Below are 12,485 nucleotides of genomic sequence, written 5' to 3' on the forward strand. Positions count from 1 at the left end.
AAGGATGGAGGAGAATACCACCTGTGCATCTATCCTCTTTACCCTCTCTCCCAGATCAATGAAATCACTTTGGATACGATCGCTGTGGTACCTAGCAGAATCATTTGTACCAACATTGATGAGCAGTATCAGACAGTAGTCAGAAGGCTTGAGGATTTTTGGCAATCTCTCCATTATATCTTGGATTTTGGCATCCGGCAGAAAGCACGCTTCCTGGGACAAAATGTCTGGTCGGCAGATGGATGTCTCCATGTCCCCTCAGAAGTGAGTCACCAACCACCACTACTCTCCACCTCTAATACTGAACCACACTGTGGCAAGGAAAAGAAGGAAAAAGAACAGCACAGTCTGGTTCCCCGCACTGGTGAGAGACCAGGACCAGGTAGTGGATGTGTAGTGCAGGTGAGACCATCATCATGGTTGTATTGTACTATGCAGCAGATGTCTAAAAGCACTATAGAAATAAGTAGTAATTGGAGATATCCCTCTGCAGGTCTGAGATGGTAAACTAGAAAAATAACTGAATTATAAAGCAGAGACGAACAGCCAGGGTAAATTATGCTAAGAGACTAAAAACCTTCAGCAAGGCCAGGAATACTTTATCATAACTCCTAGATGTCTCTGGTCACAGTGACATATTATTCTTAGTCTCTGAGAATGTTCTAAGCTTTAGATTGTGTGCTCATCTATGTTCTATAAACACAGTTGCTATAGCTGCAAGCTTACATAATTAGATAGCCATCATACTGTAAGAGAAATATCTTTGTAATGAAGTTGGGACTGTATTTCTAATATTATTTCATGAAGCTAGTCTAGCAGAGACCAGGTTTGTGGCTCTATTTATGGTTATTAATTATGCCATGATTTTCTATATTAATTTTAATGTTTAGCAATAAATATGTATGTATCCAAGCAGGCTACTAGAATTTTTATGTTAAGGGTTATATTTTTATGTTGTTTAATATTATTGTGCTCCTTTTGGGTACTATTTTATTGTTGTTATTATCTGGCGGGCCACAAATCACACTAAATAAATGACTCCTTCATTTCCCTAAAAAAGGGTGTCCACAGTAGCCATAGTGGTACAGAACTTTTAAATCGGGGCAAATGCATATGTATATAAGACCTGATGCGGTGAAAAAGCCCACTTATGCTTCAGATGAGCCAACCTGCATAGCTTTGTTTCATTCCCTCACTAGTAATGGCATCTGCCTCTGGCCCAGCTTTCTCATTTTCACCAGTGCAGGGGCCTGGTCTGTCCCTGCTGTTTCCTCTCGCTGGCAGCAGACCTTGGCTCCCAGATCTGCCCTGTGACTGGCACAGGAGCCCATACTATTCCATTTCAGGCTCTCACTGGTGCCAGATCTTCACAGTCAGCCCTCTCAGACCAGACCAGCATGGGAGACTGGACTGTGCTGCTCCAATTCTTGTTCTCGCTGCCATCAGACATCCATTCCCTATCCTCTGGGGTAAGTGGCAAGGAAAGCAGACAACCAGGCTATTTGAAGCTGTTCCTAACACACATTTTCAGTTGAGTAAACTATGGAGGAGAGGAATAGGGAAACTGACTGATCCCAGAGAGAAAGTCATTATTAGAACAAAGATTGGACTCCATGAGGTCCATTTTCAGCCACTGTGTGGCACAGCTAGTTAGCCAAATAAATACACCCATATGTTTATGTGGCTAACTTTAGGAGAGCCCTATGGCGTGACCAGAGTTAGCCGCATAAGGAAACTGGCTAACTCCAACAGTCGCATAACTTACGGGGCATACTCTGTGACTTCCCGAAATGCTTCCCGTTCCCTAAATTCTAGCAGCATAACGAATTATTTAGCCATACGCGGCTAAATTCTAGCTGCATAATGAGTAATGTGGCTAAAAATTAGCTGCACACGGCTCCCATTATGGCCGGGTAGCCGTTTAGACGTTTGAGTATCAATCTCCATATGTTTCAGGTGGTTTTGTACAGTGCTGTTTCCCATTCACTTCCACAGATCTGGCTCCCTTTGCTAAGCAGCTCATACTGCCGACTCATGCTCTTCATTATGCGCATCTCAATTTGCAGGCTGAAAAATGGTCAGCTCTAGAGTAGAATTCATAAGTAATCCACAGATCTCTGTGCTTGCTACAGCTGCTTACCTGAAGCTCCTGTTGGCAGACCTGGGACAGCTCCTCGGTCAGGCACTCTAGCTTGTGATGTAATTTGCTCTTCTGGTAAGGAGCATTTCCCATCTCACACAAAACTGGCAAAATCTGAGTAACAAAACATACAACTAAATGATTAGGATTTTGATGAGTATCATGGTCTTCACCTCTTAAATCAGAACTATTGTTGTCTAACAAAAACCCACAGCTAAGTCTGTACTGCCCTAAACTTCCTCTAATATAGGTAGAGTCCTTCATTTTCAGTTTAAACTGATTTTCACCCATAAATTACTGGATTTTTCCAAAAGTGACTTTCGGTCTAAACCGATTTTCATCCTAATTTTAGGCTGGTTCAAGAGCAGCTCACAGTGTCTCAAGGCCTCCAGCAACTGCTGGAAGCCAGTGCAGTAGACTAGAGCACCTGCAACATTTCAAGTCCCACCCCTCCACCAGCAAAAGCACGTGCCCTCCCAGTGCTGCTGCTGTGATGTATCAAGTCCCGATTCCCTCTCCCCCCAGGAAGCCAAAGTGCCCTTGGCTTGGTGCCACCAATGCAGCATCTGAAGCGGGCCAGGCCCACCAGAAGCACTTCCTGGAAAACTCCCTGACACCAACACAAAAGCAGACGTGCAGCACTGCAGAATGCAGGACCCTCGGTAAGCTTGATCTTGAAGGAGAGAGAAGCCTTGAGCCGCGACTAGTAAGGATGAATGCTGTTACAATGGAGTGGAGGGGAAGAGGGAGATTATGTAAGGAGAGAAAGGGGTATGCTAGCAGGGGATGGGGTAGAGTTAGGGATGCTGCTGAGTGGAAGAATCTGTTTAATAATCTTTTATTGTCCTGGCTTCTGTTCACCAAAATAAACACCAATATTTACCCTGAAAAATAATGAGTCACATTTTTCCACTGATTTTCTCCTGTTTTTATTCTTGTCATAATAAACCCTGATAAATTCCCGGGGGAAAAAACCCCAAAAATGAAGGTCCCTAAATAAAAGGGCATTCTTCTCAAGAAGAGAGATGGTATGTCTTAGTGATATAACTTCAGTCCTGTACTTATTACCTTTACAGTCTGATAACTGGCAGAATGTACTCTTTAGAAATCATCGGATACTTTTGGAGGCGGAGCGATGATGTGACACAAAGCAGTTGTCTGAGTCTTGCTCCCTTGGGATCACCAACATATTCAGATTTTTACTGCAGCTATTCAACTCAGTTTTTGTATTGAAATACATTTTTGAAACCTGCTTATCATGGACAATTGGTTATTAAGGTTGGCAGGGGATATGACAAGCCAAACCCGGAAGATGGGCATAGATAAGGCGGGCAGGTCAGAGGACAAGATGGTGCCGGATTGTGGGCCTAATACTGATGGTATATCGGAGGCTACGTTGCAAAAACTACTGTGTGCCGTCACCACGGCTTTAACCAATCAGCTGCATAAGATACAGTCCTCTATTGATGAAGTAAAAAACACATTTAATGTCTCTGGGAGTGCTCTTACCACGCTCCAAAATCAAGTATCCAAACATGATGACTGACTTAAAAGGAAAATGTGCCACTTTCGAAGAGAAAGTAGATGACCTAGAGAATCGGAGCAGAAGTCTACGACTTGTGGGCCTACCTGAATCAGCGGGTTGATGTGATGATTCCCTTATGTGAAAAATGGCTGCCCGACGCCCTTGCTTTGGATTCAAAGGACAGGGCATTGCTGGTTGAGCATGCTCACAGAATAAGAGAAGGAGGCCCGTCCACGGCAAGTCATCATTAAGTATTTAAATTATACTGATCGCTCAAAACTTCTCACCGCCTATCACAAAGTAAAAGAGCTTTGATATGAGGGCAATAAACTATTGATCTTCTCGGATATTTCTGCAAAGGCCCTTACAGCCATATTGTTCCCTGCTTTTTCGAAAATGAATAAAGTTTTCTTTACAATTTCCAGCTCATCTCGAAGTTTTTCAAAATGAAGAGTGTGTTAGCTAACAGAGCTGAAGCTAAATCCTTTGTGTATCAATTGGACTGAGAACTGTCAATTCCTTCCAATGCTTCATTTGCATCTTTTGAACATTACTTTTGCATAAGCTTTAGTCTGTTCTTTGGGGACAGATATTATTCAGTCCCTGTTCCAACATTTTTACTACATAGATAGCCGTGTCATCAGTTTTTTTAATTTGCTGAGGCTGCGTGGCTTATACTCGTGTACCTGTGGGGTACAGGGTGCAGCACTGGATGGGGGAGTGCTGATTTCACACGGTACATTGCTTGCTCTATTTGTGACCAGGTTTCATGAGCATTTCTCTTGATTTTTGTTACCCATTAAACTCATCTGTCGTCGTTGATCCTGGGAGTCTCCACAAGATGAACAGATTCTGGGCTAGCTGTCGGGAGCAGAATCAGCAGAATCCACCTCGACGCTGGCAATCAAGTGACTGTTCATCTGTGGAAGATGGGACTGTTTCTGGTTGTTTGGTGTAACTTTTAGGGGGTGAGGGGTGGATATGGGGGTATGAATGGTGTGAATGGAGATGGTTGTGGTTGGTGTTTCAGATTGCTTCCATATGGAATCTTGGAATGCGACTTCTCCTGTGTTCTATTGCTGGGTGGTCAGTGTTATTTCTGGTGATAATTTGATTTGGGGTTTTATTGTTTTTGCTGTGTCAGGTGGGTGGGGCTTGGACTGGGGAGCCCCTCCTTTGTGGATGTTCTTGTTATTTTACAGGTTCATGATCACTCTTAAAAATGACTATGGGTGATATTGTTCTCAGCTCTTTAAATGTAGATCGGTTACACTCTCCCGTTGAAAGGAAAAAATTGCTTATGGAACTCAAAAGAAGCAAATCCACTATAGCATTATTACATGAAACTCTTATGACGGACCCTGAACATCTTAAACTTAAGAGGAAATGGGTGGGGAACTGCTATTTTTCTTCATTTTCTAAAAGGCAGCGGGGAGTAGCTATCCTTATTCATAAATCACAGTCTTTTGAGCTTCATAAGCAGATTAAGGACCTAGAGGGCCGGTACATTATTATTGTTGAGTCATTAGCTAGGAGGAATGTGCATGTAGTGTGTTTCTAATGTATACAGTCAATTTCTTTGCTGATTTGATGACTGTAATATTGTCCTTTCCAAATTATGTAATTCTTATGGCAGGGGATTTCAATGTGGTCAGCAATCCAGACATAGATTGCCAGCCTAGGAAAACCCCAGAGAAACATCAAGCTGCTATTGGCACTGGCTTTCTGTGTCAAGAATTACACTGCCTTGACACACGGCGAATGTTGCATTTAGAGGAAAGGGGATTCTCATTTTACTCTAACCCACATAATGTTTATTCTCGCCTTGACCATATATTATGTTCTGAAGAGATTTATGATAACTTCCAGGTGTGCGACCTGGCCCGAAAGCAACTCTACCCACCCAAGTGCTAACACCACCATATAGGCTGGGATTTTCTCATCCAGGTTGTTGCATTTTCCCAATGAACATCAGGCAACGATTTTTCTTACTTTGACTTGTTGCGGCGGAATTTGGGCCGCTCCCCTTTAAGAGCGGGCCTGGACCAGCTTACTGATTTCTCGGTGTCGTGAAGGAGCCGCAGAAGTGGTGGCATGGCGGCAGGCTAAGCTGCGTCTCATTGGGGGGGGGAGGGGGAGCCGGTTGTGGGGAGCTTCAGCTGCATCGGAGGCAGCGTTTTTCGCCGCAGCCTCCCAACGGCGAGAGCGCAGCAGCAGAACTGGCAGCGCTGCGGTGAGCGTCGTGGGTCGCACTGAGGTAAAAGCGGGAAAAAGGATACACGGGCCAAGGAGGAAGAGACTGCTGAGGAGAGCCGGTGGGTTTTAAATCGCCCACCAGTCTCTCCCATTCCCCACCAACAGCGTCGCACGCTCCCCCGGGACAACCCGGAGCAATGACATCAGCGGCGCCGCCACGTCAAGAAACCCCGAGTGGAGATAAGGCACCGGCGGGGCGGCCAACCACACGGGTGCATCGGGCGCCTGGTTATTCGCAGCGCCCGCACATCTGTGCTGGGGGACTGCCCATTTGTGTGCAGTGTAGATGTAAAAAGGCAGTGGTCAGGGGAGTAGAAATGATATTTTAGGAAAACTAACATGCATAGACTTAGGGGCGGATTTTAAGAGCCCTGCTCGCCTAAATCCGCCCAAATCCGGGCGGATTTAGGCGAGCAGGGCCCTGCGCGCCGGTAAGCCTATTTTACATAGGCCTACCGGCGCGCGCAGAGCCCCGGGACTCGCGTAAGTCCCGGGGTTTTCGGAGGGGGCCTGTCGGGGGCGGGTCCGAACCGCGCGGCGTTTTCGGGGCGTGTCGGGAGCGTTCCGGGGGCGGGCCCGGGGGCGTGGCTACGGCCCAGGGCGGCCCGGGGGCGTGGCCGTGCCCTCCGGACCCGCCCCCAGATCGCGTCCCGGCGCGCTAGCGGCCCGCTGGCGCGCGGGGATTTACTTCTCCCTCCGGGAGGCGTAAATCCCCCAACAAAGGTAAGGGGGGGGTTTAGACAGGGCCGGGTGGGTGGGTTAGGTAGGGGAAGGGAGGGGAAGGTGAGGGGAGGGCAAAAGAAAGTTCCCTCCGAGGCCGCTCCGATTTCGGAGCGGCCTCGGAGGGAACGGGGGTAGGCTGCGCGGCTCGGTGCGCGCCGGCTATACGAAATCGATAGCCTTGCGCGCGCCGATCCCGGATTTCAGCGGCTACGCGCGTATCTACTGAAATCCAGCGTACTTTTGTTTGCGCCTGGAGCGCCAACAAAAGTACGCCTATTCGCAGTTTTTGAAAATCTACCCCTTTGGATACTGAATGCTTGTTTATTAAACAAAGAAAGTACTTTAAATTTGGCTTATGTGTAACTTTGGGCAAGTCACTTTACCCTCCATTGCCTCAGGTACAAAAACTTAGGGCCTGATTTACTCAGGTGTTTCTCCCATGAACCTGCTTAGTAAATGAGGTCCTTAGGGAGTTATTTTCTAAGCTGTGTTAAGGTTTTACCGCATGGTAAACTGGGGCATGGGGGGATGGGGTTGATGGAGCAAAAAAGGCCACTTTAAAAAACAGCAGTCCCAGATTATGGGACCACCACCGTGCTGGTTAAAATAATTCACTGCAGTATTTTCTAAAGCTGTATTTTATAGCTGGGAAAATTCACATGGGATTTACTACTGCAATTTTGTAAACAGACCCCTTAGATTGTAAGCACTCTGCAGACAGGAAAATACCTACTTTACCTGAATGTAACGTGCTTTGAGCAACTAATGAAAAGGCATGAGCCAAATCTAAACAAATACATTAATAAAAGGGAGGAAGTGACATCATTGCTGGAGACGGCAGCTTAACTTGGGAGCTCCTGCCAGAGGTATTTTAATTAGTGTTATTTGCTACATCCGGTGCACAGACTACAGTTGCTGGCCCCTCTGAGGAAAGACATAGGCAACTGATAGCATGTCTACTAGAGGAAATATTTCAATGATCAAGAGCTTTTTTTTTTTGCAGCAGGAAGCACAGGCCAAAAGCCTGCAACTATGCCAGCAGCTGTGTGCGCTCAGGCCTCAGACTCTGAAGCAGCAAGCATGAGCAGAAATCCAACACAGCAGACACAGCACTTACCTGCAGCTATCTGAAAACCTGGTTTTGCGAATTAAAAAAATGATATGATGGAGGTGATCACCGAATTATAGGAAGGCAGAATAGACAAGGTGGAGCATCATACCAAGGACCAGGAAGAGCGCCTCATGGCAATGAAAGCATCTACAACAGCCTTGGAATGTAACTATGGCGCAGTATGGGACAAATTGGAGGACCTCGAAAACAGGTCCAAAAAGAACATTAGAATTTGTGGTCTCCCGGAAACAGCAGCGTATGAGGACGTTAGGTTAGCAGCGCTTAATGTCAGCAAGGTCTTGCTCAGTGGCGCTGAGCTTGATACCGCAGAGCCTGCTGCTATTTCTATAGAATGAGCTCACAGAGCACTGGGCCAGCAATGTAATAATCTTCCTAGAGGCACAGTGCTGGGTTTTAAAGACCTCCCGATTAAAGAGAAGATTCTAGCTAAAGACATAAAACGGGGCTCCTTTGTATAGGAAGGTCATAAGCTGAAATGTTACTGCGGTCTGGCTTCAATAACTTTGCAGAGGTGAAGAGAAATGAAAGACGTAACAATACAGGTGGCCATTTCCCTTTGTACTTTTATTTACTGTGAGTGGGGCCAGCTATACAGCCCAAAGTAAAGCAGAGGCAGTAATGGCTTTGCAGAAAGCTGGATTGGCAATCACCACCAATGAGGGAGACAATACAGGAAAGATGGCGTCAGCAAATTCTGCAACTAAGAATGCTTTCACTCGCTGGCAGTGTGTGCCTTGCGGAAAGAAAAATTCTGCTAAGATTGGAAAGGGCGGTTGAAGGTCTCTGCAAGGAAGGAAGAACAGATTCCTGTGAAAGACTGAATTAAAGTTTTAAAGTTTTATTAACCATGAGATGGTCAGTGAGAGATGTGGGAATGTGTTGGGAACTTATTACAGTAATGTTTGCAGGCTGTTGCCTTTAAGGCTGGGGGTCTCTCTGACGACAGGGTCATCCCTCTGTAGGAACGCTATCATTAGGGGCAGCCTGATGGAGTGGGGGAAAGTTTGTTAAAGGGTGGGGGGGGGGTTGGCAGGGAGGGTACTTCTATAAGTACTGGGATTGGGAGGGGAAGGAAAAAAAGGAGGAGGAAAGTTCAGAGTGGAAACATGGTATCTTACAAAGGCTACTAGAAAAACTGTTTGCCTTTATACAGGCATCTCATCTTAGAAGGCAGGATGAAGGACTCTTGAGACAGACTATTGTCAAATTTGGCTAGCTTCGAATTGTTTAAAGAATAAAGCAGAGGGAATGGGGTACTATTTCATAAAAAATTAAACATCTAAGTGTTGGATGTTAAAAGGGATGAGGAGGAAGGTACATATTTGTAAATATTCAAATCAACGGGGTAGGTATCACATTGTCTAATATTTATGATCCAAACCAAAACCAAGGGGAATTTTATCAGGAGACATTGGAGGTGTTAGTACATTTTGCTAAAGGCCCAGTAATCTTAGGGCAGGAGGAGATTTTAATCTAACATTACGGCCCAAATTAGATAGTTCAAGAGGAGTATCTAGGTTCCAGCAGGGACATAGGAAAAAATTAGTGGAAGTGATGGTTTCTGAGAAGTCCATAGCCCCTTGGTGCCAAGCCCATCTACATGAGCTCCCCACCCCAGGGTAGATGCATCCCTGGTTAGCACAACTTGAGTAGAGAGATTCCAAAGAAACCCCTTGTTCCAGACTGGAGAGTACCCGCCACCAGAAAAAAGCATCCCGGAGAGATGAGATGACTCATATGCAATCCTGGAGGCTCTGAGTGGCCTAGTGCCACTGTGACCTCAGGGTCCATTGGGCTCTGTGAATGTGTAATCGTGTTAAGGGAGTGACATGGATTGTTGTGGTCATGTGACCCAACATCCTCAACATTTGCCAAGCCAATACCTGCTGGCTCTGATGCACTTGTGTCACAATGGTTACCAGAGCAATGGCCCTCTGACGCGGCAGAAAGGCATTGGCTTGAGTCATGTCTAGCAGGGCTCTGATGAAGTCCAATTGAGGTGACAGACTGAGATGGGTCTTTGGGTAGTTGAAAACAAACCCTAGTGACTCCAACACCCGGATGATCAAGCGCATGAACCAGATGGTCCCTACCTGAGACGTGCTCTTGACCAGCCAACAGAGATGGGGATACCATCTACACCATGACTGTATGCGCCAATCACACTAAGATAAACCCTTGCGTATAAGTTCACTTTGAAAATCCTTGAATAATTGGTCAATCATGCACACACTTTACTTTGGATCAAGTTAGACCTGCTGTTCAGAGGGTGTAACTTACATGGGGTAACTTATGTGCCTATGTTTAAAAATAAAAAATTATGATAGTAACTTTTAAACAGGCATGCGAGTGCACATGTGCGCACATTCATTGACCCATATGAGCGTATATACGTGCATGACCAGCCAATCATCCAGATACGGGAAAATATGCACTCCCAGTCTATGGAGGTGTGCCGCCACCACAACCAGGCATTTTGTGAAGACTTGTGGGGTGACCAAGCCCAAACGGCAACACCCAGTACTGGAAGTGCTGTTTTCCCACCACAAATCGGAGATGCTTCCTGTGACCAGGGAAGTTCTCGATATGGGTGCATGTGTCCTGTAGGTTGAGGGAGCATAACCAGTCCCCTTTTTACATAAAGGGGCTCAAGGTGACCAGGGAAACCATCTTGAACTATTTTTTCTTAGAAACTTGTCCAAGGCCCTCAGGTCTAGCATGGGACGAGTTCTCCTGTTCTCTTTGGAATCAGGTCCCTGCCCTCTTTGCCCTGGTGGTACGGGCTCAACCACCCTGGCTGTTAAGAGGGAGGAGAGCTCCATTTGTAGCACTTCCTGATGCGCTACCGGTCCCCAAGATGGACATGGAGGGCAATTTTGCAGGGCACCCAATAGGTTTAATTGGTATCCCCGGTGGACAATGGATAAAACTCACTGGTCCGAAGTTACACTGGGCCACCATTTTGCAAAGAACTGCAGCTTGCTCCTGACCGGAGGGTCCATTGTCCCGGGTATGGGCAACTGGCTTATGCTTCCTACGGCCCAGTCAACATCCTGTCCCTAGAGTTGAATGAGAAGCCGGCTGGGGTTGGGAGCTCTCTGCTGCCTGGAACAGTCACAGGAGCTCTCATTGTGTGTACGGGATTGAGGAGGTGGAAGATAGTATTTCCTCTGGTGAAAGGCTTCCTAGGCCCCTGCCTCAACAGCCTCCTGGATGAGGATGACGGATCTGGAGTGCTGGTAGAGAGCATTGGAGGGTTTCATGGTGGTCCAGAAGTTGGGCCACAGCATCCGTCACTCTGTCTCCGAAGAGATCCTCTCCACTGCATGGCACGTCAGCAAGTCGATCCTGCACCTCTGGTCTGAGATCCATATCTCGCAGCTATGCCAGTCTGTGGGTGCAGATTCCCGCTGAAGAGACCCTCAATGGCATTTTGAAAACATCGTAGGTTGCACAGACCTTGTGTTTTCCACACTCCGAACCCTTCTGTACCAGCGGCATGAGGATGTCCTGCTGCTGTTGAGGCAGCTGCTTGGGCACCTCCTGCACCTGCTTCCAGATGTCCCATGAGTATTGGTCCATTTAGAGCTGGTAGGCAGTGATTCACACAATAAGCATGGTGCCTTGGAACACTTTCCTCCCAAGAGTGTCCAACGTTCTGTGGTCCTTCCCCAGGGGACGCTGAGGAGTGGGTCCAAGAGCTCTTGGCCCTCTTGAGAGTAGATTCAACCATCACTGATTGGTGGGGCAGCTGACGCTTATCGAATTCGGCAGCAACTCTGTAAGGATCTCGTGTAGCAGGTCCACCACAATCTTCTTATGGAGCTAAATGAACTGAAGAACCTCAAGCATTTTGTGCCTGGCGTATTCTTCAGTCAAAAGCTGGAACGGGATGGCCTCTGCCATTACCGTGATGAATCCTGTGAAGGTCAAGTCCTCAGGTGGGGACCTCCTTCATATCTCTGGAAGAGAAGGATCTGACACAGGACCATCCATATCCTCAAAGGAGAATTCTATCTGATCATCCCCCCAGGGGCCGTAGGTACCCTCAACCTCACTGTATACCACAGGGGATGGGGCCCTAGGTGCAGGCACAGATGGAACTGAACAGGGGACTACCGGCTTTGGTATCTCCGCCAGTCTCGGCAGAGTCTCCTCTTCGAGGGAACCGACGACAACTACCGTATTGGTATGGGGAGGCCTCAGTGCCCCGCCGTGCACAGGTGCCACTCCAGGTGGGTTGGTAAGGCACCGATTAGCACACTGAGCTTCTCCAGAAGCTGTACGAGAACGGGTGGTATCGGCTCCAGTGCTGTCAGTGCTGCAGGACCGAAGTCTTAGAGCACCTGCTCCACTGCTAGCTGGACTCGATGCTCCAGTTACTCCTCAAATGTTGCCAATGCCAATAGTGACTGGGAGAAAGAGTTGGGGGACCATATCGTCCTCGGACCTGCGAGGGAGGATCAGGACTGTCACCAGAACCACTGCAGACCGACACGGACCCCAGGCATCTTTGGAGGCTTGACACTCCTCGCCAGGTCGTCACTTCAGGGGAATCGCGGAAAAAGCCGGTGAATTCCCATGCCCGGCACCGTGCAGCAACAGTGATCAGCACCGATACTTCTTAGTCTTCCCATGATGCTCAGCAGTGTCTTTCCCAGGTGCTGAGATTAAAGACGATGTTGATCAGATGCCTCAGCCCAGAAGAG

General features: G+C 47.3%; 1 protein-coding gene across 1 annotated transcript in view; it reads right to left on the minus strand.

Moving 5' to 3' along the window:
- Window positions 1–12,485, minus strand: part of CARMIL2 (capping protein regulator and myosin 1 linker 2) — a 435,549-nt gene that overhangs the window by 326,715 nt on the left and 96,349 nt on the right. Inside the window, exon 11 of the mRNA XM_029608841.1 lies at window positions 2,141–2,254. Within this exon, the coding sequence (XP_029464701.1) occupies window positions 2,141–2,254 (114 nt within the window). The remainder of the gene's footprint in view (window positions 1–2,140; window positions 2,255–12,485) is intronic.

Source organism: Rhinatrema bivittatum, chromosome 7 (genome assembly GCF_901001135.1).
Source record: "Rhinatrema bivittatum chromosome 7, aRhiBiv1.1, whole genome shotgun sequence".
In the NCBI taxonomy this organism is placed as follows: Eukaryota; Metazoa; Chordata; class Amphibia; order Gymnophiona; family Rhinatrematidae; genus Rhinatrema; species Rhinatrema bivittatum.